Source organism: Pipra filicauda, unplaced genomic scaffold (genome assembly GCF_003945595.2).
Source record: "Pipra filicauda isolate LSUMZ 115617 unplaced genomic scaffold, ASM394559v2 scaffold203_size1373443_pilon, whole genome shotgun sequence".
Taxonomy (NCBI): domain Eukaryota; kingdom Metazoa; phylum Chordata; class Aves; order Passeriformes; family Pipridae; genus Pipra; species Pipra filicauda.
The window spans coordinates 678,625-702,780 of NW_024104314.1; the positions used below are offsets into that span (position 1 = coordinate 678,625).

At 41.4% G+C, this 24,156-nt stretch overlaps 1 protein-coding gene and 1 long non-coding RNA gene across 9 annotated transcripts in view; one reads left to right on the forward strand and one right to left on the reverse strand.

Annotated features, from left to right (window-relative positions):
* Positions 1-10,904, forward strand: part of CDYL2 (chromodomain Y like 2) — a 58,467-nt gene extending 47,563 nt beyond the window's left edge. For both annotated transcript variants that reach the window (XM_027725132.2, XM_027725131.2), the window contains 3 exons: positions 3,297-3,507; positions 4,120-4,263; positions 6,421-10,904. In XM_027725132.2, coding sequence (XP_027580933.2) covers positions 3,297-3,507; positions 4,120-4,263; positions 6,421-6,579 — 514 coding nt within the window. In that variant the 3' untranslated portion in view covers positions 6,580-10,904. The remainder of the gene's footprint in view (positions 1-3,296; positions 3,508-4,119; positions 4,264-6,420) is intronic.
* Positions 1-24,156, reverse strand: part of LOC113990063 — a 92,082-nt gene that overhangs the window by 45,460 nt on the left and 22,466 nt on the right. For all 7 annotated transcript variants that reach the window (XR_003541500.2, XR_005563371.1, XR_003541499.2 and 4 more), the window contains exon 2: positions 15,801-15,903. This is a non-coding gene — a long non-coding RNA (uncharacterized LOC113990063). The remainder of the gene's footprint in view (positions 1-15,800; positions 15,904-24,156) is intronic.

Here is a 24,156-nt window from a genome sequence, read left to right on the forward strand (position 1 = left end):
TTGTTTGAAAACACAGGCACACGTAAGAGTCTCCCAGAAGATACAAATATTATTTTTGTAAACACTGTGTAGTTAGGTATTGTTATATATGTTTACATTTCTCTGCACACATCTAATACACAGGTATACTTATCAATTCAACATTTAAATGAGTATAAGCCAGGCTGTGATCCTCAGTTTTCCCACTCTTGGACTCCCAGGACACTCCTGAAATACTGGTACAATGTTCTGCTCCCCGGCAAGAATGTCGGCTTCGGGCCCACTGAAAAGAGATTTTTATTGTACTTCTGGAAACAATGCCCTACGTTTTCCATTTAGCACTCTCTGTGCTTTCTGTGAACAAAGGACTCAACTCATGGAAAATACACTGTAATAAGAGAAGAGAAAAATGGCCATGGCTTTGCCAGTGGTTTGGATGTCCCGAAACACACCAAGAGATCTCTGCCTCCAGTGCTTTACAGCGAGTTACAGTCGTGTCAGAATGGAACTGAAATCTCAATTACCACGTGTTTCCACTCTCCAAAGTGTGGCTCTCACACACCAATCCCAAGTTCCCAAGCTGAAGTTTAAATCCCCATCCCAGGAGTGGTCCATTCGTTCCTCCCGTGTCCTCACCCCCCGCCGTCGGGGTTCGCAGCCCACAGACGTGTGGCCCTGCAGCTCCTCCCAGGCACTGCTCACACATCCCTCAGCCTGAGCTGCCACATCCACACGTGTGTCCTGGAGCAGGGAAAAGCCAGCCAGCCAGGCCTGCAGAGCCCTGGAATCGACAGGCTCACTGGAAGGCATTCCCAGCTCCCATCGTCAGCTGGGCACCGATACCCGGGACACAACATTCTGGGGGTGCTCAGAGGAAAACAGACAAGGACAACTTTGCTCACTCAGCTTCTTTATGGTCCTGGATGTATTTAGGAGCCCTGACCTGCAGCAGAGCCCTGCAAAGAACAGATGTGTCTGAGCATCCCAAATCGTATTCCATGGTCAACTTCCTGGATATCCTCTGGCAAAACTGAAAGCATGTGACACTTTTTCCTGTCTTTCAGCCTCTGACTCTACTCTGCAAGAACATCTACCATTTTAAATCCTTTTGAAAGACTGCTTTGAATTAAAACAAGGATCTTGTAGCCCAGAAACTCCATGAGTGAACTTATGGATTGGAAACATGGAATCGTGCCGGGTTCAGGGTACAGTGACAACTCACTGGAACAAGTAACGTACCAGAGACACAGATCACTGGGGTGCTGTCACTGCAGCTTCTCTAGACCAAATGCAGGCATTTGCTCCCCTCATAATCTCCCAGTATTGCAGCCTTCCACTCCATCCTGTCGGTGGCATGTTCCATACCCATGCATTGTACCCCCTCTGTGCTCCCCACCCTTCCCTCATGACAGACGCTCGTTGTGCCTTCTCAGTGTCCTGTTCCACTCTCTCCCCATCTCCAGGTTCTCCCTTCCTTGCTCACTCATGTGAAGTTTTCCTTCAGACCTTGCCCTACATTAATATGTTCTGCTTTGTTCTTCCTCCCCATTATCTGTTTCCTCTCCATATCCCTAACTGCTTTTCCATATTCACTTCCAGTCCCATTTATCACCATGATTCCTGCTTTTCTCCATAACACTGGTTTTATCTGCCTCCACTTGGGCCTCAGATCTACTGCCACCATTTATCCTTAGTGTGCTTTCTTTTTACCTGTCATTCATCACATCCCTGTTCCCAGTCCTGCTTGGAAGGCTTACTTGCTTAACTACTGAGGTTCTCAAAATTCTGGAATTAATGAGGTGCAGTGATCCACAGTCATTACTCAACCATAAACAACGGAAGAAATAACGAGATAAGGGAACAGCATTGTTTCTGCAACAAAAATGAGCCACAACTCTCCTTATCCCTGCTCTCCTTTAGAAAGAAATGGTCTTGAACAGACAAAACCAATGTTCCGTGTTTCCCTCTCTTTGTCTTGACACTGATCTCCTGGTTTATTACTCACTGTGTGAACAGAGCTGCATCAATCAATTCTCTATTTTTCCATGGTCAAAAATTAACTCCTTACTAGACAGCCTGAAAACCAGAACGCATTCATTGAAAATATAACTCTGGGTCGCCTCAGACTCTTTGTTCTCATTTAAAATTCAGCCCAGTCCCCACATGGGCTCTCCAGCCTGCAAAGCCCACCTGTTCTCAGGTACAGAATTCTGGCTCCTTCTGACCTCAGTGGGAGACCTGCAACTCATCCAAGGGCACATTTGACAAAGTGTTCTTTCCTAAAATGTCCTAGCAAAGGTGCACTCTGGATCTCATAAATAACCAGTGCAGGAACAGAATCTCCTCTTTTGGTTGGAATTTGATTTATACAGGTCTCTTTTCCAAAGTAACTGAGCATCTCGTTTGCCTCCATATACCTGCTGTGCACTGAGCTGCTGGAGCCCATAATTTGCCCACAATTACACTCATGCTTTTCCCTAATTGCTGTAAAGGCTGTTCCATTCAACAGATGCCTTTCCACAGTTGCTGGTAGGTAACTTATTTAAAGTTACCTCATTGCACAGAATTTAACATATTCAAGTTCGTTCATCCAGATGAATCCAATGACATTTACTTCCCCATTATTTCTCATCCTTCACATTTACTGGTGTGGGCAGGCAAAGGCATCTCCTTTGTTATGGCTTTGCTGAAGACATTTGCAATGAAGACACAAGAGATCACTTGCCTAATCCCTTCCCTATTCAAGCATTTCTCTACTCTGGCTCCTCTTTGCACCTCTTGTTCTTTCTGCTGCTGTGCCATAAACGTTCACTGTCACCCAATCCATTGCTGGGACTTGCAGGAACCTTTGACACAGGATCATGAGAGAACTTCTCAAAAAAACAATAAATATCCAGCAATCCACCTGTGAGTCTCCTGTCTTCCACATTTCATCATCAGCCAAAGCAGCCACCAGCCACTGTGGAGCAAACCAAGAAGCGCCGTGTGTACAAACTCCTGAGTTACTGGTCCAGAAGGAAAACTAAACCCAATCAAACCTTTCTGCAAAAAGTACAACAGTCAGGGCAGTCCACTTCATCAGTTCATATACAACATACACCAAACTATGCAAATCCCAGGTACTCAGAAAGATTAAACAGCAAACTAGAAAGTATCTTGCAATTGTGACCTCATAAAACTGGGCCATGGCATTTAGCGTGTTCATCTGTGGTTCTAATTTGTTTTCAGATTAAGTACTTTAAACTTGGGTATTTATCTAAGTGTTAACTTCTGAATTCAAGATCTCTCTTTTATTTTTTTTTTTTTTTTTATTTTAGGGATTTTGTAAAAGCTTTTATTCAGTTTAAGAAGCCAATTGTGGTTGCTATCAACGGCCCTGCTCTTGGGTTAGGAGCCTCTATTTTACCACTCTGTGATATCGTTTGGGCAAGTGAGAAGGCTTGGTTTCAGACACCATATGCAACAATCCGACTCACTCCAGCTGGCTGCTCATCATACACATTCCCACAAATTCTGGGTGTTGCACTGGTAAGGTTTTCCACCTCGAATTGCTGAAGAACCTTTCATAAACTCCTGTTCTTCTTTCTCTCTTTGAAAAGAAAACCAGAAAACCACTGTTTTCTCTTAATTGTTGTGAATGGAAATGAAATTTGTGGAAAGTTCATCTAACCCGTCCCAATTTCGTACCACAAAGTGACCTCAGAATCCAATATACTACACGTGATGTAGACAAGAAAGATTGGACACAGGTTGAAAAAATGAAGATTGTCGACGTCACGGTAGAAAAGTGAAGAAATACATTAGCAGAATAATCTTTCAGAGTCATTGCCTTGTGTTGTGTTAGGATTGGGCAGTAACACAGCCAGATACTGCTCTCTGCTCTCTAAAGATAACCCATAATGATTCCAGTAAAACTGCTTTACAGATTTACCGTTCATGCCAGCACAGTTCTCTTAAATGAAACCCATGCTGTGCTCTGGCCACCTGCACACCCCTTAAATAGCTACTGAAACTCCTTCTAAAGTATTTTGCAGTATGGAAAGATAGGGGGGGAACATTTGTAAATTTGATTGTAAAAATAGCAGGCGAGTATGAAAAAAAAATGGAAAGGAATTACAACCCAATCTTTTGGTTTCACAGGCAAATGAAATGTTGTTCTGTGGGAGAAAGCTGACAGCACAGGAAGCCTGCAGCAGAGGACTGGTGTCACAAGTCTTCTGGCCAACAACTTTTAGCCAAGAAGTGATGCTACGGGTGAAAGAAATGGCATCCTGCAGTGCAGTGGTAAGAAATCCAAGTCCTCTGTGATTAAATGACATTTCACAGAGGTAAGGTGTGCTCCCAAGGCTCACGTGGTGGGCCCTCAGTTTCCACAACCATACCTGTGAAAGAAGGGTACCATCAAGAAACCTGGAGAGGGATCAGGGGGCTCGTGGGGTTTCTCATTTCTCAGGGGCAGAGAGGGTTTTTCCTTACCCCATGTTTACATTTATTCAGTAGGAGTGGAACCTCCTTACCCCAGATTTTGAAGGTGGAGGAGTCTGAAACTACACAACTGCCCAGGGAAATCTCCGTAGGCCCTGTAAGAGAATAGATTTGCCTTTCCCACTGTCCTGGCCTGCCCTGTTTCAGCTGAGTCTGCCTTCTTTTCTGCACCTGCACAGTTCCTGCTGCAGCCCGTCCTCCCCAGCTCACCAGAAGGGTAGGATAGTGCCAGCTGAGCTCTGCTGTGAAGGAGAGGTGAGATCCAGACAAGAGGGGTTTGAACACAGTCTGCTCACAGTGTACTATAACTTTCTTTTGTGTACGCAAAAAATTGCAAGAAAATCCTTTCCTATTTTTACATCCTAGGGTTTTTTTCCCTTCAGGCAGATACACTACTATTCTGGGCATATCCTTGTTTAAAAAACATGCAGTGAAGGAAGCGATACTGCCTGCAATAAAACTGCACTAATTAAAGTGCAAATTGTTACAGTTTCTTGTTATATTTCCTATGCCTGAAAGTGTCTTAACATCCCTCAGTTTCATTTAAAAGATCTCTTGTAAAAGGAGGTAGAGACACAGGAGATTTTTAATTAAATGAAGTGTAGATTAGATCTCACAGAAGACACTGAGAATGAAACTCTGGAAATGTAGCACAAGTTGATTTGATGATGCTGATATAAAGTGTATTATTTGAGTTGGGAAGACCTCTGGGCCTTACTGTGAATTTTTCCTTCCTTTCTTCACTGCTCTTGGCTGTCAGTGAAAAAAGAAAGCCCAGTGCTAAGTTGTGGACAAAGATAAGAGTTAAACCTGTCAAAGACTAGATTTACTCTCAGATCCTAAATGCAAATCAAGCTGAAGTCACAAATACAATTAACAGGATGAGCTCATCCAAGTTCACTGGGGATACTTGTTCACAAACAGATCAAAAAATACACAGGTCCCCCCTTGATTTGCTGTTAACACCATTTAAAGAGAAACACTACTTTGGAATAGCAGTGCTGTAACCTAGAACAGAACTGGGCTTACCATGAGGGGTTTGACAAAGCTGAGTGGAGAGTACCATAAAACACTGTATTAGTTTACATTAGATCTTCTGTCCTCCAAAAATCAGTACTGTAGGAATTATTAGTGGGTTTGTTTGACTAGTTGAATTGCTTGTGAGATACATACTGGTGGTGTATATTTGAGAACAAATTTTAAAGGAATCAATCTGGATGTGCTTAAAAACGGGTCTGGGAAAAATGAGCTGAACTATGGGAGCAACCACGGACCTGCTGTTTGTGCCTTTCAGAACTTGCAGGAATTAATAAGGCTTTGTGCTTGGGCTTTCCTTTGCAAAAACCTTGGGTTTTTGTCGTATCTGCCAAGAAATGTAACTCCAGAACACAGTCAGAGGGTGCTTGTTTTGCCCAACGCCATCTTTTATAAAACATTTCACTTTTATAAAAATATAAGCAAATAGACTTAAAAAGGGATTTGCAGTAAGGGACCTTTCTTATTAATTTCTGGTTTGACAAGGAAATAATACATGAGGGAAAATTGTTAAACGTGATGGACATCCACCTTTGGGTTTCCAACCCGTTTAACAAACCCCACAGGCCACCTTTCTAGCAAGCAGCCAGTATATCATGGCTCACATTTTCACTTCAGCAGGAGGGAGTTCTGCTCCTTCTAGTGCTTCATGGCAGACCTTCAATAAACTAAGGTACTTCAGAATCCCTCATTCCTTTAAAAACATTGGCACTAACCCATCACCCTCAGACATCCTTAATTCTTAAAGATGCCGACTGTCAGCAAGGGGAGTTGTGGCTATAAATCAAATCTAATTTCTGTGCCCAAAGGAGTTACTTAGATGGTAAAGCAGAGTCAGTAGTGTAAAAATGCTGGTCAGGCCATTATCCATAAAAATTTTTCAGATTCAAAATAAAACACTGAGTCGTGTTTTGGCTTTAGGTGTTGGAAGAGTCCAAATGCCTCGTGCGGAGCTTCCTGAAATCCGGACTTGAAGATGTGAACGAGAAAGAGTGTCAGATGTTAAAACAGCTGTGGAGCTCTTCCAAAGGACTGGATTCATTATTCAGCTACTTGCAGGACAAAATTTATGAAGTGTGATGTCTTGGCCTAACTCAAAGAGTTGTGAACAGAGTCCACCCTGACGTGTTTGAGGCAGAGGCGATGCTTCCCTGAGGAATTTGTGACAGTGTATCCCAGTCCCTGTGCTGGGCTGGGTTTCCTTGTGAGCTACAGCTGCCGTAGCTGGTTTGATTTTGTGTAACCAGGGAGGTGTTCAGTGCACATAATCTCTGCAGAGGCTGCATCTTTCCCATTGCTCATCCAGACACAACTATACATTCCATGTGCTCAGAAGCACCACTGGAGCCCAGTAAGGCTCACCCACCTGGAAGGGTTTATTTTGTCTGTCCTTCTTAACTTATTCTTGCTGTTGCCACACACCTGGGCTGACACAGAGGGCTCAGGCTAAAATCTCGGGTCACCACAATCTCCTGTAGACCCAAACACCATATTTTAGAAATATGTTAATTATTTTTTTGAAAAGTTCTAACAGTGTAATGGAAAAAAATCTGATAATTTATATGTATAATATGTAAAGTTAGTTTACAAAAACTACTAGGGTTTTTTTTTCTTTGATGAATTTATTTAACTTATTTATTTTGTGTTCATATTCAGCTGTTTATTGATCACAGATCTTATTTTCATACTTCCCTTGACTGAATTAACGGCATCACATGAGAATGCAAACACATTTTTAGCAGCAAACTGAGTAGAAAAATAAAGAATATATAGAAACCCCACAGAATGCTGTGGGCAGTAAACGAAACAGCCACGTGCGTGCTCCTCTATGTGTAAAGTTGTACAAAAAAAATGTATGAAACAGATTCATTTGCCAGGGTTAAGAGAAAAAAAGTGGATTCTGAAGCAGTGAGTCCCCCTTAAGTCTCTCTTCACTTTCTGCCTTCTTGAGGAGCACTGAAGGGCTCACCAACAAGATGCTTTATTTAAGTTTACTGTTCCTGTTATCCGGTGGCAGTAACAGGGTGAGTGGTGCCGGTCCATGGCATCGTACTGTTTTTCAGGTTTCAACATCCCTTTTGGTCTGAAGTCTAAAAGCAAATCCTTATGAGCCTTAGTCTAGCTGCCTGATTCCTCAGGTGTGAGATAATTTCTGCTCTGGAGGCCTTTGGGTGTGGGCCAGCAGTTTATACAAGGTGCTAGGCATTGACCCGAGCGGAGGGAGAGGTTTGGTTTTGCTTCCCCCAGCTCTCCACATCTGGCCACCCCCCCACCTGGTACAACTTACGGCTCTCCATAAAAGCAGTCCCCGGGAAACGAGGAAAATCCAATCTGCTCTTTTAGAATGTGATCCCAGTACTGTTCAGTGACACTGACTGACTTCTGAACACTGGATCTCTCTCCGTTCTTTCCCGCTAGGGAGGCAGTTCCTGTGGAAAGGACACGAGCCTGCTCTGAGACTTCACCTGCCATTTTACTACGCCCAAATTAAAACCTCTTGAAGCAGAAGCTTTGCACATTTGTTTGCTTTGTAATTTGTGCACTTGCTCCCCCATCCTTGAGCTCGGTGACTTTTTATGGTTTAAACCTCTGCAAATGAGGCTGCTCAGCTTTCTCCCTTTTAGTTATTTCCATGAAGAGTTTCAACAAAGCCTTTGTAAAGGTAATGAACAGGTGATTACAGTAAATAGGAGCCTTCAACACATTAATGTAACATTTCTTTTGCCACAAATAATTAGAAGTGCTGTTTCTATGGCCTAATTGTACCGCTGAATTTTACCCTAAGGGCAGAGGTTCTCACGGAAATTCTTCACAAAAAAGACAGAATCTGGTTTCTAATTAGCCTGGTTTTAAATGTTTTTAAATAGAAGCTTATGGAAACAAGCAGCTTATTTTTAAATGGCTGAAAGAGAACTCTTTCAGTAACTGTTTGAAGTGAGAGATGCACCCCTTGTTTGATACCAACGCTGGTTTTTGGCCGTGCCCTGCCAGTTTGGATCCAGGCCGCGGGCCCCCACGGCAGGTGCCCGTGGGAGTCACCTGGAAAAGAGAGGGATCACCCAAGTGAAAACCACTCCCAGCCCCGTGTTTGCACAATCAGGCCTCCGGCTCGGGACTCCAGAAGACAAAGCAATGGAAAGTACCACAGTTCCTCCATTCCCTTTCGTTCCTCTCTTCCCGTGCAGAGAGCCATAACTGCCAGTCGTGTCGGTAGGACAGGAGGAGCTTGAGTTCAATCCTGTGCTTAGGTTTGGTAGATAAACCCAGCAGGATTGCTCAGCAATGGGAAGGAACGAGGGCCGAGTGAGATTTGGGAACAGAGGAGAATCTTACGTTGTTCCACCTTTGAAACTGCACCATTTCATCTGAATTTTCAGATATCTGTATCTTAGCATTTTTTATGACGAAGGAATGGTTGAAATACATTTTCTATAATTATTTTTCCATTAAAGCAAGCGCTAACCATAGTTAACATTTTTAATTATTCATATCTATACAGTTACAGTCTAGTTTTCATGGAATCTATTTTCCCTTCAAAAAAAGAGTAATAACAATGTCGAAAACTTCTTTTCCAGTATTTAAATATCAGAATCGGAATTTTCTCTTGTGTTTCTGTCCTTACTAGGTATTCAGATATCTAGATGTACTGTACATATTAGTCTGGGTACCTTTACTAATATTCACAGTATTTAAGATGAAAAATGCAATTTGTTGTTTAAGTATGTTATTTTATTCTTGTGTAAATTGTTTTGTACAATCTTTAAAAATCTACAGTTTTGCATTTGTAGATATTAAAGGTAAGCAATTTATTTTGTGTTGTCCTGCATGTATATTTTTGCTGTAGATAAGTGTTGCTTAGTTTACTATTTCAGTACATTTCTGTTTAAATAAATAAGCTTACAAACTTTAATACAGTATATATTTTCAGAATATAAACTTTTATATTTCTGTGGTAGGTTAGGGTATGCGTTTTAGGCAATCTTTTTCACTACTATGAACTGTTCTTTTAATCTATAATATAATGGTTTTGTGCCAATAGTTTTTAATTAGAATGAAATGCTCTTTTAATGTTAGGGATGAACAGACAATTTTGGTTGGGGTTTGTTTTATTTTGGTTTTTTGGGTATTTTTTTATTATTTTGCCAGCCTTTACAGTTTTAAATATAATTTATAAATGTATTGCATTTGTGAATAAGCCTTACCACTAGGTACAAGAAATCTTTAAAGCTGCATAATTGCTTATGTAGCACTAAGGACTTCCCCAAATAATTGCTGTAAGAAAGTTAGCAAATCAGAGTTACAGGGCCTTAAGTTTTTCTTGTGAAAAGGATAATACGGGTTGTTTCTCTTGAACAACAGAGGCAGATTGTCAGCATGGGCTTTGTTATATATAAACTGTGCATTTGTGCTCCCAACCATGGTAGTTTAATCTCAGGCTTTGTGTGGCTGGGTCTATAAAAGTCAAATCTGGCTAAAGCCAGCGCTCTTTAGGAGACACTAAAGAAGTTTACATAAGAGACTTATAGACAATCTTATCATAGTACATTTGGGTACTCGGTATCCTCGACGTGTTCTCTGTGTCTGCCCAATTAACCGTATGTTTTAAGCCATATTAAATCTCTTTACTGCTATTTTAAATACTACACTGAAAGTCATTCACTTAGAGCTTGCTTACTCACACGCGGGATTTCGATTTTTAGCGAATCAAAATGTTTATGCCTTCCATAAAAAAAAAAAACAAAGGACCAAAGAACTGCATTATTCTGACAAGGCATTAGTTCCTTCGCCGGTGAACTGGTTTGACATTTGTACTGAAAAATCAAAGAGTCTCTTTCTGCTACAAACACTGCATCCTCATCCATGTCAGGTGTAAGGGGGAAAGGTGTATCCACGGACCGATTGGGAAAGGAGTGATGTTCAGCTAGGATGGCATGTCTATTGGTAAGGCTTATTACCAAACCTCTGAGATGAAGCAAAGAACCAAAAATTCCACGAGTTATGTCAATGTAAATTTATTTTCAGAACTTGCACAAATAATTAATTGTAGAACTTTGCAAATTAGGCCCTTAAGTTATTTTGTCAGAATGCCATGGAACAGACTAAAACAGTTTCTAATATTTGTAACAATGAGTACATATTATAATATTATAAGGGTACAGGCACCCCTATATCACAGTGTTGTAAATATTTTCTGAAACTGGTACAGTACTGAGGGACTTGTATCTTCTGATATATCAAATATTGACTGTCTAGATCAAATTGTACACAATTTATTTGTTGATGGTCCTGTAACTAGTGTATGGACACATTTCTGGGTGCCTTAGAAGTTGTATTTTTCATGTGTGTTAATATGCAGTATTTATACATTGTGAGAAGCTGCTTTGAATAAAAACATTGAAACTTCATTTCAATGCAGTGATTTTCAGTTTTACATAATCAGAATGGAAGTGGTGAGTGGTGGCCATTCTAGATGATGATGTTGTTCATGGGCTGTGCCTTTTCCAAGAGAGCAGAAACAAAGAGCTTTTTAAAAGACAATTATTTTTCCAAAGGACAAAAACCCTAAAAGACACTGCAGTAAGAACTCTCTGAAGTCAATCATGGTCCATCTCATTTATCATTTCTTGATCCAAATCCAAGAAAGCTTTGATCATATCCAAGAAGACCACCCAGAATTGCCTTATAAATGCACTTCTAGGACACCTTCCCCATTCTCACTTCCACTGCTGGACATGTGCACATCACCTAAAGCACATCTGCCCACAACCAGCTGCTGAGGGCAGGATTTTGGCTCCACAGGAGGGAATTTGCTATTGAAGAGATATTTGCCAAGGGAGGCCAAGAAGCAGGGTGAAGGTGGATCACCCTCTGGCCCCTGTGCAGGGACACCGATGGGATTCCTGCCACGGGCCTCGTGTGTCCCAGGGGATCCTCTGGCTGTAGCATCTGGGAACGCTGTTTCCAACCACGTATCTCCCATGGTTAGAAGGGTGACTGTAAATGGCTTCTGCCTGGGGCAGAAAAGGAAGGATATTTGGACAGGGAGCCAGTGTTTGCCAAACCACCTGCACAATGAGGTCTGAGAAAATGACCTACACTTGATTCAAGGGACAACAGTTATGGTCTAGGAATTATGTTGGTTGGCTTTAACTGAGAGACACTGTTAGTAAAAACCATGGTCAGCTATTTAGAGCAGAGGACTGAGCAATTTAGTCTTGCTTCACTATCAACAAATCCAATTATTTATTACGGTGACTCTTGTCAGGAATTAACTTATCGTGGCTTCCACTGGACTGTGAGCAATGTGCACATGATGAACAGGGTGTGGCACCTTTCCTAACCCTTGTAGTGAGAACTTTGGGTCTTAACACAGATTGCCAACATGTGAGTTTCATTTGAAATAACTCATTTTTAAAAGAAAGTAAAAATTCTTTAAAATTAAAAACTCCGTCCAAATATTTTGGGGGAGTCAAGGGTTTTGTAATGCCAGTCCTTGTTGCAGAAAATTAATACACAAACATATTACATGGAAGAGGAACCAATTAAGAACATATAAAGGCCTACAAATTTAAACAAACAAAAGGCCTGTCTAGGAATGGCATGTATAAATTGCAGGTATTAATCCCACTTAAGATATAAAAAGAACTCAAACAGTCAAAGCTCCACCTAAACTAAGACATGCCATGGAATCCTGCTGGAATAACAGAAAAACAATATTGCATATGGGAAGAACAAGGAGAGGTTCTGAGAGAAATGCACAGCAGATGAAAGCATGTGAGAGAACCAGAAGGACACCATTTCACAGGCTGGGGGAGTTCAAAGCAAATCAAGTGTCAGAAGTTGGACTGGGGACAGTTTGGTTGTGAAGGAAAAAGTCAGGGTGAGATTCTGGATGAAACAGCAGGAATTCACCTCTTCTTGGTGCCTTGTTTCTCATGACACCCCCTCAGAATTTAATCAAACATAATGCATCTCTGCTGCCTGATTTAACCCCAAAACCGATCTCCAGTCATAGCATGGAGATTTTCAGATTACAAAGAAAGCCAGACTAACAGCCCCCTCTAGAATTCAAACCACTTGAATTGTTCTAGCACCATTTTGCTTTAATTTATACTCTTTCCTTGGCTTTACAAAATTTGCTCATTATAAATGTATAATAAAAAATAGAACTGTTAAAAACTGTTAAATTCCAATTATTAAGTCCATGTGGCTTCACACAATGATTTTCATCTGGGACTGTCAAAAGTTCTGTGGGACAAAGAAGAACTTTTCATTTTGAGAAAAGGAAACAGTTTATAAGTTAAACTGCATCACCTTTCCTTTAGCACTTCCAGACACTGGTGTCACTTAAACAAATCCAATGGATCTAAGTCAAAAGCCACCAGCACCAATGGAAATCCTCCTCCTGACTTCACTTGCTTCTAGATCAGCCCCAGTGACTGACAGATACCACAACAAAGTCCCTCACAGTAATAGTACAGGGAATATTTGTAGCCATCTCTTGAAGAGATAATGTGGCTCTGATAAGACAGATATAATTAGCATTGGAGGAAGGATTCCATATCCTTAGTTCGAAATTTAACAGCAGTGTCTGAAATTTTGTATGAATGTCAGTAATCCAGAAAGGTTTTTGATGTGTCTGTAAGTGGTACAATTTCTATGACTCAAAAAAGATCAGCCATTCCCCACTGCTGCCCTTCCAGCCGGGTCTGCCACACGCTGCCCACCAGGCTCTGGGGTATTCAATTCCTACAAGAGGTTCCCTAAAAGGATAAAGGAATTCACAAAAAGCTCTTCCCATGGATAATTATTCAAGACCTGCATTATCTTAGCCTCTCACTTGTTTAGTTTGTATGCAGCTGCAGCAAGTCAGTTGTCAGGGGCTCAGACTCTGGCAAACAATCCTCTTCAAGTCCAGTTTTTGTCCATTAGGCTCATAATGAGCAACAACTCCAAACTCCTGCCAGCTGCACTGCCAAGGGATGCCCTCCTGGTCCAAGGGCAAAGGGCAAAGTGTGACTTTGCTGGTTGGCAGCAGCATCCCACTGGTTGGAGTGTGGAGCTGGCAACTGCTTGACTCTGATCCTCCCTTTATTTCTAAAAGCAAGCCTTAATAATATCTTTTTTCCTGCCATAATGACCTTCCATCACTCCTTTGCACGGGGCTGCTCCTGGAATTATCTCCAAAGCCATGTCATTTATGAACTATAAAGCAATCTACGAGTTCCTCATGCCCATGACCATCTGAGAACAGCACTGGACATGGTGCTGGAACACCCACCCCTTCCCCATCCCCATTTCCATTCCCAGGCTGGGCCTGCCTTCACCAGACCAGAAAAACAGGATGTTTTATTCTTCAGGTATTTACATGTAACAGGAAGAAACAGACTTATTTCCCTGGATGCTAATGTGATGCCAGTTAGAAAGGAATATCCCAAAGCACATTAGACCTGGTAGGATTCACCTTCCATACATGTCTGTGACTAGTCAGGACACCAAGACACTGTCCCTCTCTAAATGAGGGTTTTTAAATAAATGCATTTTGTCTAAAAACATCCTGAACAATTAAACTGAGTAGGCTGCTCTGGAGCTGATTTGAAAGGCTCAAACTTTTCCCAACCATTTCAAGTCTGAGAAAATCCACCAGCTCTCCATTTGTGATTCAAGCACTTGGTAAACACACTCCACAACTGCACCGTGGCTGTGAGCCAACGAAATGGTGAGTCAGCAGGCAGGGGAGGGAATCAAGTGTCAAGAATGCATTTAACCCTCACTCAGAGAACACTTTTCTTACCAGCAGAACAAAAACTCGCCATAAAATGCAAAAAATTACTGGAAGCCTTTTCCTCCGTTAGTGAAGGCAACCATTGCAATTTTCTTCCAACTTTACAGGAGCTCTCAGGTTTTAAATTAGGACAAATGCTAAAGAAAACAGCAAACTGATGAGAAAGAGGTTCATGAACACATATCTGTGCAGTCCTGTGATCCCTACTCTGACAAAAATCCCAGTGGTAATCCCGGGAAGGCTGAGTGCTGAAGGGTTTCATGAGAGCATTAGAATCAATAATACTAAATACTCACATGGATATAAAAAGGAGTACATTTTCCTAATGAAAATACAGTTCAACTCGTGGGTCCTATTCCCAAAGGAGTATCTGTGCATGCTACTGTGCTTCACAGTGTTCTTTATGGAGCGTTTGATGAAATCACGAGATTTCCTAAATCATTTTTAAATTAATCCCTCTTAAGAAATCCCCCACTGAAGCATCACTTTGCATGCTCACTCTAGATACTCTATTCAGGGAGGCAAAAAAAACCATAAAAAGATTGAGGATTAAAAAAAGAAAATTTAAAGCAATATTTGAAAGAGGGCCCACTCTTCCACCTGAAGGTTTGAACACTCATTTACAAGGTTGTTAAACACTGCCAAACCAGAATGACAGCATTTTATACCTACCTTCTTACTCTTCACAGGTGTAAATAACCACATTGGACATCTGTGGAGGAGGGGAAAGGAGCAGGAGGAAAAAGACTCCAGTTGTTACCTTCAGAGTGTTAGTTGAGGGTCATTACAGACGAGCTGCGGATCTCCAGCTCACCCCCATTAGGGAACAGACCCCATTTCCAGTGGAAGGCTGAGGACAGGCAGCTCAGCCTAGGAACACCCCCACAAAGGAAGAGTTTTTTCACAATTCTTGCCCCACTGAGCTCCATGGCCTGTGCCACCTTCTCCAGGAACTCAACAGCCAGGACCATCCATTTAAAGCTGGACTGTCCTGCCCTGGTTAAACCTGGGCTGTGAAACGGCACAGAGCAGGATTGGTTTGTACACACGTCTAACATGTCCAGGGTGGGAATGCTCACAGCAAGGTTCCCTGCACACGTCTTGGAAAGTTCTTTCTCCCATCTAAAAACCCTCACAAAGCCTGAGCCTGAAGTTTAGACAAAACCTTCACCTGTGGCATTAAGAGACAAGCCCTGCCAAGCAAGGCCTGCTGGAGTGGTTGGAAGGACTTTCCCCCCAGCCTTCAGCCCTGCCTTTCTCCCAGCTGTTGGCAGCTGGGGCAGGGGCTGCACGTTGGACACACACAGGTGAACCAAAGGAGACACATTTGAGCTGCCTTTGAGCTCAAATGGCTGACAAAAATATAGGACATTGAAAGATGGCAACGTCCCACCGAGGAACACAGCAGCACAAAGGAGATTATCTCTTCAAACGCCACCTTCCCTCCACCATGACTTATGGACTGGAAACACAGTCTGACCAAAGAATAACGAGATGGGAAACTCATGTCACTCACTGTGAAGGATTCTGTCACTCGTGGAGAGAACCAAGTCCTGCTGAGCTTCAGTTCTGAAAGCAAATTCCCCATGTATTCTGCTCAATTCCTCCATCTGAGATTCCTAAAGAAAGAGGAATGGGAAAGACTGTCAGCTTGCAGCTTAGGGAGGAAAATCACAACACATCTTTCCTGTCTGCAGAAAGCTCTAAATGATCTTCCATCATTATCACAGCACTAATTCCCAGAAACCCTGCAGAACTCTCCAGAGCACTGTTTTATGTACCCAGCACTCCTCCATCAAAAACTGTCTTTAAAAAATAAACTAATAAATTCTAGTTACAAATAGACATTTCTTTGTCCATTCTCAAACACCTCTTTGGTTTTCTGTGTGGACATCCCTGGGAAATGTGAGATCCACAGGTCATTCCAGTTTACATGCTTTGAACCTACTGAACCCATCAGGAGAGTAAGAGACCAAACAAAATGACACATGCAGTGGCACCACAAGACTAATACAATTGCTGATTAAGCAGCAGAAAAATCTGAACACTTTACAGCTTGGTGGCTTGTTGTATGAAGGCTCTTCACCTAAGAATGTGAGTTATTGTGGAGAATTTTATTTATATAGTCTGTTCAATTTTTATGCAGAAAGCATTAGCAGAGACTGTTTTAAATAATTTCAGATACTCAGCACTAAATAAGTGGCTCACTTTCAAGAACCAACCAAGAAAAAACATTCCACAGAATGTCATCTATTCCTTTAGAAGGGGAGTTGTATTTCATCAGCATGGATGCTTAAGTGGAATAAGGCTCAGTATGGGGACTGTTTTCAGCAATAGTTGTTAATTAAGTAGTAAAGTACTAATAAAATGTTTAGGCAGGTTGCATTTAAATAAGACTATAATGATATGTAATTACTCAAAAAGAGTGCCAAAACCATTCTGCAATAGACTGTGTTCAGTTTTCATGCCCTGCCCAAATCCATTTGAAAACAGAAAGGATTCCAATGTCCACTGTACAGTGGCCAGGGCACAGGCAAGCTGGGAAACTTCTGCTCTCAGCCACAGAGGAGGACCTTTATTTAAAAGCAGACTCTTAAGTTTCTCTAACAGAAGCTACAGAAATTAAAAGAAAATATTCTTAACACACACAGGAACAAATAAACACAGAGCAGCAGCAGGGCCAGGAGCTCTTCTGCACGGTCCTCATGAAAACCCACCAGGCAAACAAGGAAGAGCCTGTGAGGAAGCACAATCCTCCCTGAACTCCCCACGGGGGCCACAGCAGGAACCTGGCCCAGCAGGACACCCCGAAGGGGGAGGCATTCAATTCTGAAGGAAACTTGGTGCAAAAGGTACCAAAATGCTCTGCTGCAGAGAGGTGTGGGGAGAGAGGTGCAATTCTCTGTTCTGGGTCAGCAGAAAAAGTGCAGGAGGCAAAAGGGACTTGGCACAGCCAGGAAGAGTTTCAACCAAAGGAAGATGCAAACATTTAAAACTGAGAAATGTGCCAGTGGAGATAAAGGCTCAGCAGAAAAAATAAAGATGAAGTTGAAATGCACAAAACTGCCATCATAGCAGAAATTAAATAAAAGTACTGGGGAGAGAAGTGTTTATATCTTAGATATAATTTATATTATTATCTCTAGAAAATAAAAACCAGCACCACCAAGTACAGAGAAATTTTGATTTTCTAAAGGCTCCTTTTACTGATGCCAGTAGTTCTTCACCTGTGGTATAAAGTAGCAAGTAGTTGACAGTCTAATAAGTCCCAAAGTTGCTTGCAGAATCTTTATATTCTTTAGAAATCTTTCTATTCCTCAATAATAGCCATTGGTGTCTTTTAGACTAATTAACAACAGGCTGCTGCAAACATGGTCCTGTTTGTTTTTAAATCAAATCAGAGTAACATTCCTGTGATTACTATGATGACAAATAGTTTATAAATACACATCATAATCCTGAAAATTTTAATTTTACTGTATGTTAAGCTAAAGCCTGGCAGGCCCTTCCAACTTAAACTACTTGGTGATTTGCAAACTAACACGGTACATCTCTGCCCCACTAAACCCATTTCCTGAGGGCACAATTCCACTTGTTTTTCAGGTGACCTGTGGAATGATGTCGTGGCAGCAACGGGGCTCCTTCCACGGCGAAGAAAACCAGGCATCTCCTCGTGGGATTTTTTCAACCTTTGCATCAATGGGAATCAGGTGCCAAATTTACAAAGCTGCTTTGAGAACCTGCCTTTTGTGCCTTCCCTGGCAACCTTTTCAGTGTCCTGGCAAAGCCTTTGTTCACCTGGAATTGTGCCAGAAGGCCCCTTTAAAATACCAAATTCCCTGGGTTTGGGAGCACTGCCTGACTCCACAGTGTCCACTGAGCCTGTGCTCAGTAATGCAGCTTTCAGTCACATTCTTAACATGTCCACGTGTTTAAAACCATTCTTTATTGAAAACAAACCTTCCTATCACCTTGCAAAAAACAGAGGTAGGATTTGGAGAGACCTCGATTATTTTTGCCTATGTATGACTTGCAGATGATCTACAAAAACACTAAACCACAGGCTTGGGTTTCAAATTAAAGCAGCTGACCACAGGTTACACACATGAAAATAACTATCTTTTTAAAACAGGAGAAAGGTCCTGTTCATTTGACAAGAATGGTACATTATTTTAGAGATTCCAGTCTTACAACTAGAAAAATAGGTCATCTTCAACTGATATAAAAAGATTTATAACCAACCAAGAACAAAAATCCAAACCCACAGGCTTGGAGTGAGGTTCTCACCCTGTAAGTCAATTAATGCTCTAAAATATCCTCATTTCTACTCTGCAAGACCTCACAATTTTCACTGTGGAAAACCTGTGCTTCGAGCATTAAGGAAGATGACATTTATATTATGGGAGTTAGATATGCAGTGGGTTAATGTTCTACTTTGTGAGCACATTACCAAGAAAGAACCTTCCCTTGGCACAAAAGGCACTCTTTTTCCTTTGCATTCAGAAAGCTGATTTCCCCATGTAACTGAGTCATCAAGGAGACTGAGCAGCACCAGCCAAGAAATAAAGATTATGGCATCTGCTGCTGCTCCATTCTGCCCTTGCTTTGGCTCAAACCCCTTTGTACTCGGGCACCACACTCCCTCCAGGATTCCTCCTGTCCAACGTGCACAGAGGTTTGGTCTCCAGATGTGATGATCCACAAAGTGGATCCACTCGCTGTGGGTCACACAAACCTTAAGATTCAGGCATTGCAATGCCAGACAATACAAGATCTGAATTAACAATGTGTAGAATCAGAGCACAGATTCAGGCCATCATTTGATATTAATATATCAAATATTGGTATTATTTGATTTGCTATATTTGTTGCCAGACAGGCCTCTAGAATCCAGAAGTTCATTTTCTGCAGAATTCTCTGTTATATTTTTAGGAGAATGATGTCTTCCTTTATTTCATGTGGTATTATATAGCCAGTGCTTGGCTACAGAGCAGGATGTTACACGCTGTCAGCTTAGAGCAGTGTCAGTTAAATTCAAGGAACCTTCCCAGACTGATTAGTAAATAACACTAAGTCATGTAATTAAAACCAAAACAGTAGGAGCACTGTGATACTGCATTGTCACTATAATCTGACAGAGGTTTGGGATATTTATAGCCACAGTCAGAGGTCAGACACGCTGCTTGTTTGTGTAAAATACAGCCAAGCAAAAAGGAAAACTTCTCCCACTGAAGAACTCCTAAAACTGGGCAGAGAGTTGGAAAATTCACCCGTTCCAGTGTGGCAGCAAAGGGACCAGTAACCCCAAATCCTTTTCCCTTTTTCTTTCCCAGTCTTGGATGTTGGTGCTAAGGGACTTGGCACTGTTAGATCACGTGTTAAGGCTGGACTCCATGGTCTTAAAGGTCTTTTCCAGCCTAAATGATCCTATGGTTCTATTACAACAGAGATAAGATCCTAAACCCAGATTTGTCCCCGTTGCCAAGATGCTGTGGTAACACAAAGACAGTTCCTGCCCAAGAAGGAGGAAAATTCCCCATCAGAAATGCAGCTATAAATACAGATACATGGAAATTTAATATTGGGCTTGCTGTACTAAAATCAATAAGAGATTTTTCACCAACTGGAATGGAAATAGGATCAAGCCCAGAGATGGGAGATGTGCCAGCTTTGCTCAGCAGTCTCTGCCCAGGCCTTGCACAGTGTCATTTATTACAATCAGCACATCAGAGGGAGGTCTTTAGGATCAATAAGAGGCAAAAAGAGACGCAGTAAGTTTGTATGAGATGTAAAAATGGCTTTTGAAGCTGGGGATCAAGAGACAATGAGACAAAAGACAAGCAGGAAGGAGCACAGGTTGGCAGCTGATACAAATCATTACAAGTCCAAGAGAACTGTGAAACATCTCCCTGAAAACAGGGCTTAGAAACCAACAGGGCAAAGCACAAGGAATGAAGAGGTTGAAAATGGGGTTTTACTCCAAGAAAAGAGGATGGCTGAGTGCTTTTTTTTATATACATAAAGGTAATTAGGAGAAATAAAATGTTTCTCTCAAAACTGAGACTTGGATTTACTGAATGGATTTGTTGCCAGTGAAAGGCTTTTGGTGAGAGAGCTTTTAGTGATGTGAAGGGAAGTAGGAACCAGCCTGAACACGAGGGACAGGGTAATGGACTGATTAATTTACATAGTATTTTGAAGCCTGTAAACAACAATTGTTAAAATAAGCCCAGAAATTTAACAATACTGAGCATTGAGTGTTCCCAGAGTGCACAGTGACATCAGTAGGCAAAGGAGCCGTTTGTGGCTATCACATGATTGATTTTCACGTTCATTTTTACAAACAGCATTTGATTCAAAATACATAAAGATACTTCCACTGTGACCGACAGCAAGACAAATGAATTAGGGGCTGCAAGCCAAAGAGCCTATTTTATCTCAAGAGAAGGGCTGCTTACTCATCTCTAGTCAACAGCCCCTTTTAAACACATTGAAAGTAATTTTAAAACCCCAAGGAATGATGGAATTTAAATGATTTGTGAGGGTGGAAGACTGAGAGGTTTTGCTACATGACCAGTTATTTACCAGAAAAATATCAGATGCTCTATTGCATTGTTTAATCATATTTATGGGAAATTTATTTTTTGCCCCAGTGAAACTCCAGCCAATAGAGCTGAGCTCAGACACATCACAGCAGGTCCAATTTGCTCTTCTCGTGGTCACAAACGCATTTCTGAATGAATCAGAGCAGTCAAATCATCCCAGTGAATCAGCTGGTCCTTCCAAAGAAGTTCAGATGAATTCCAATGAATCAGCCAACTTACAGAGAGGAAACAAGTGAGCAGGTTAAGGTGGTGGGTTTGGCTGTGGGAGATCCAGGTTGAATCCTCTGCTCCAGCCAAACGTGGTGTGACCTGGGCACTGCTTCTGGTCTCAGCCTGCAAAGACAGTCAGGCACTTTCCACTGCAATTCCCAAACCAGACTGAATCCATGAAGCCCCCAACTCCACCAGCAGTTTCCTCTTCTATCCAAATTATCACACTAAACCCCAAAACTGTGCTCCACTGTTCAAGTCAAGAGAGAGACAATAAAACCATGAGCTTTCTAAAAAGCTCAGCTGTCAGAGGGGAACGGAGATATGTTTTTGTTCTATACATGCACATCACTCCACACTTGTGTTAAATATCTTTTTCTGAGATATTAAAGTTCCTCTGAAAAACAAACAACATCCCACAGACCAACCATTCATCCATCCACGAGAGAAACTCAAATTTCCTGCTCCACAGTTAAGCAAATGCAAAATAAAGTGACTAAGAAATTAGTCACTGAACAAGTCTATTTGTAAATAAATTATACATATTGCATGAGTGGTGTCTACAAATCTCTCCTTGGGAAGGGCTTAACTCTATGGACTGAGAACAGGTGCAATCCAGGCTCATTTCCACAGGTCAGGATTAGAGCCTTGGACCTCCTGAAATCCCAGCCACTTGACCCGCACTGGAGCAGACCCTGAGCAGAGACCAGGCTGATCCTCTCCAGGGAATCTACCAAGGATATAAAGAACGAAATATTAAAAGGAAAATGAAGTCCCCAAAGTCCTTTACTCTAAAGTCAGATCCTATCTGTGGATGTGGGTGAACCTCAGCATTTAGCTCCAACACAAGGCACAGAGCTGCAAGGGAGCACAAATTTTCATCTGGGCACAACTCCAATTTTATATTAATAAACTGGCTCTTTTTTGTAAACAGAATCAATATCCTGTTTAAAAGTGATTCTCAGAAGAGCAGGAAATTAGAAAATATTAATATTAAATTAATCAAACTTCTCTTCATGAAATATTGTTACTGCTAATGGATAAATTTATTTTTTGGTTTTTTCAGTGTATATACACACATGTTGAAAATGTTACCCTAAACATATGAACTATGTGCCCATCTGAGATATACAAAACCTCCACATTTCCTTCTTACTAATGGTGGTTCCATGAACACTAAATAAATGCAATTTCTACTTTCAGAGATAATGAATTTTAAATAGGATACAATTTTTCAGGTTGAATCACACAGAATAAGTTTCTTTTTGCTCTTTAGCATTTCTCAACAATATTAGATGTGCCTCTAAGAATAAGAGGATGGGAAAAACATTCCGGGAAGCAGAGATTTCCTAAAACTATTTTCTTAGTGGTGAACCAAGTGCCCATTTCCCTGTCCTTGTCAGGAGACATCAGTTCCATCACTGGAGGCACTCTGGTCCTTGGCTGGCATTTTTACATAGCTCAGGAATTTCTAAGCTCTCTACAGTTCTTCTTTTCCAGAAGGGTAAAAACAGTTCCCAGTTTAGAAGAAATGTATCCAGGACAGAAAGAGGCCTCCCTGGGGAAAGAGCAATGAAAGCAGGGACAAGGAGGAAGGGCACAACAGTGAAAGGGGGGGAGGTTTTGGGGAACAAAATGTCCAAAAAGATCAGTAATGTGGTTTGGCTTGGAACCCTGATGAATATTAAATGCACTCAGAAATCATTATATGGTCTGAATGTGGATAAGGAACATGGACAGAAGAGAGGAAAAGAAAGATTTTGTAGTCTTTCTCAAAATCTAAAATTATACAGAGTCTTCTTCTAAGATGAGAAAAATATCTGCTGAAAATAAATTAGTTTATAAAACAGGCTGACTGTGCAAGTCTAAATTTAACTATAGCATTCATTGCCACACTTTAAAACACATCACACCCAGGGAAGGTTGGTTATTTACTCCACCCAGATCATTCTAGATCTCAAAGCTTTGCTCCCTTGCTGCTATTTTAACTTTTGAACTGAAGAGGTTTTTTGGTATAACCTGGGAGGGAAGTTCCACTTGAGAAGAAAACACCTGGAAATACCAACTGCAGAAACCAAACACCATCTCAAGAATCCCTTGCAAGACTGAAGTGGTGTTTTATTTACTGAGCCTTTTCCCTTTTGTGCCTGCACATTCATGACCAGTAAGTTTTTAGGAGGTCTCCTGGAAGCCCGGGGGGAGAGTTCATTGGGATGCCTTTGAAGCAGAAAGCCAACATTTTTAACTGTGTGTGTGCAAGATCAGCTGTGAATCCCCATGTCCTGTCCTGAGCACTGCTGACTGTCCTGGGAGTGGGAGAGAGCTGTGACAGTTCATTGAATTACTCATTCACCCCAACAGACACTTGGGCTTTTATTACAATGTACAGAATTCACTCAGGGCAAAGAAAGTAAAGCTACTCACAGCCTTCAACATTTCTACCCTTCCACTAACATACTTCAACAGCTTCACATCATCCCTCTTCTCTCTGTTCACCTTTAAAAGGTTTAGGTGTTCATACCATCCAAACTGGAGATTTATGTCCTCAAAACCGGGCACATGAATCTCTGAGTTCCAGTTTGCAGCTCCCAACTTACACACACAAGTAAAAATGCCCACAAATTAAAATATAAGGACTAGAGCTGCTCAGCTCTACTTGCATATTTAGCAAGTGCACAAATAAAGGCAATTTGTTCCAGAAAAGGGAAACATAAACTACAGGCTCTCCCTTGACCATCCTGCAAATGAAATCACAGAGCATGGACAAGTTTCTCTCCTGTTGGGCTCTACCTTTCATAAGTGTTTTAAAATAAACACTAAACAGTCATTGCCTAAATATGCCTTTGGGATGCTCCGTGGACAACTGCAGAAAGTCACTAGTGCCACCATGTACTCAATACATTTGAAATACTGACTTCCATTAAAATATCATTATTTTCTATTGTTACCTCTGTCAGCAATAATAGCCAAAGAATATTTGTATTTTAAAAAATTCTCTCCTCTGTGTCATTGAATAAGACTTCAATGCTGTTCTTCAATCAATGCAATACAGTGGCC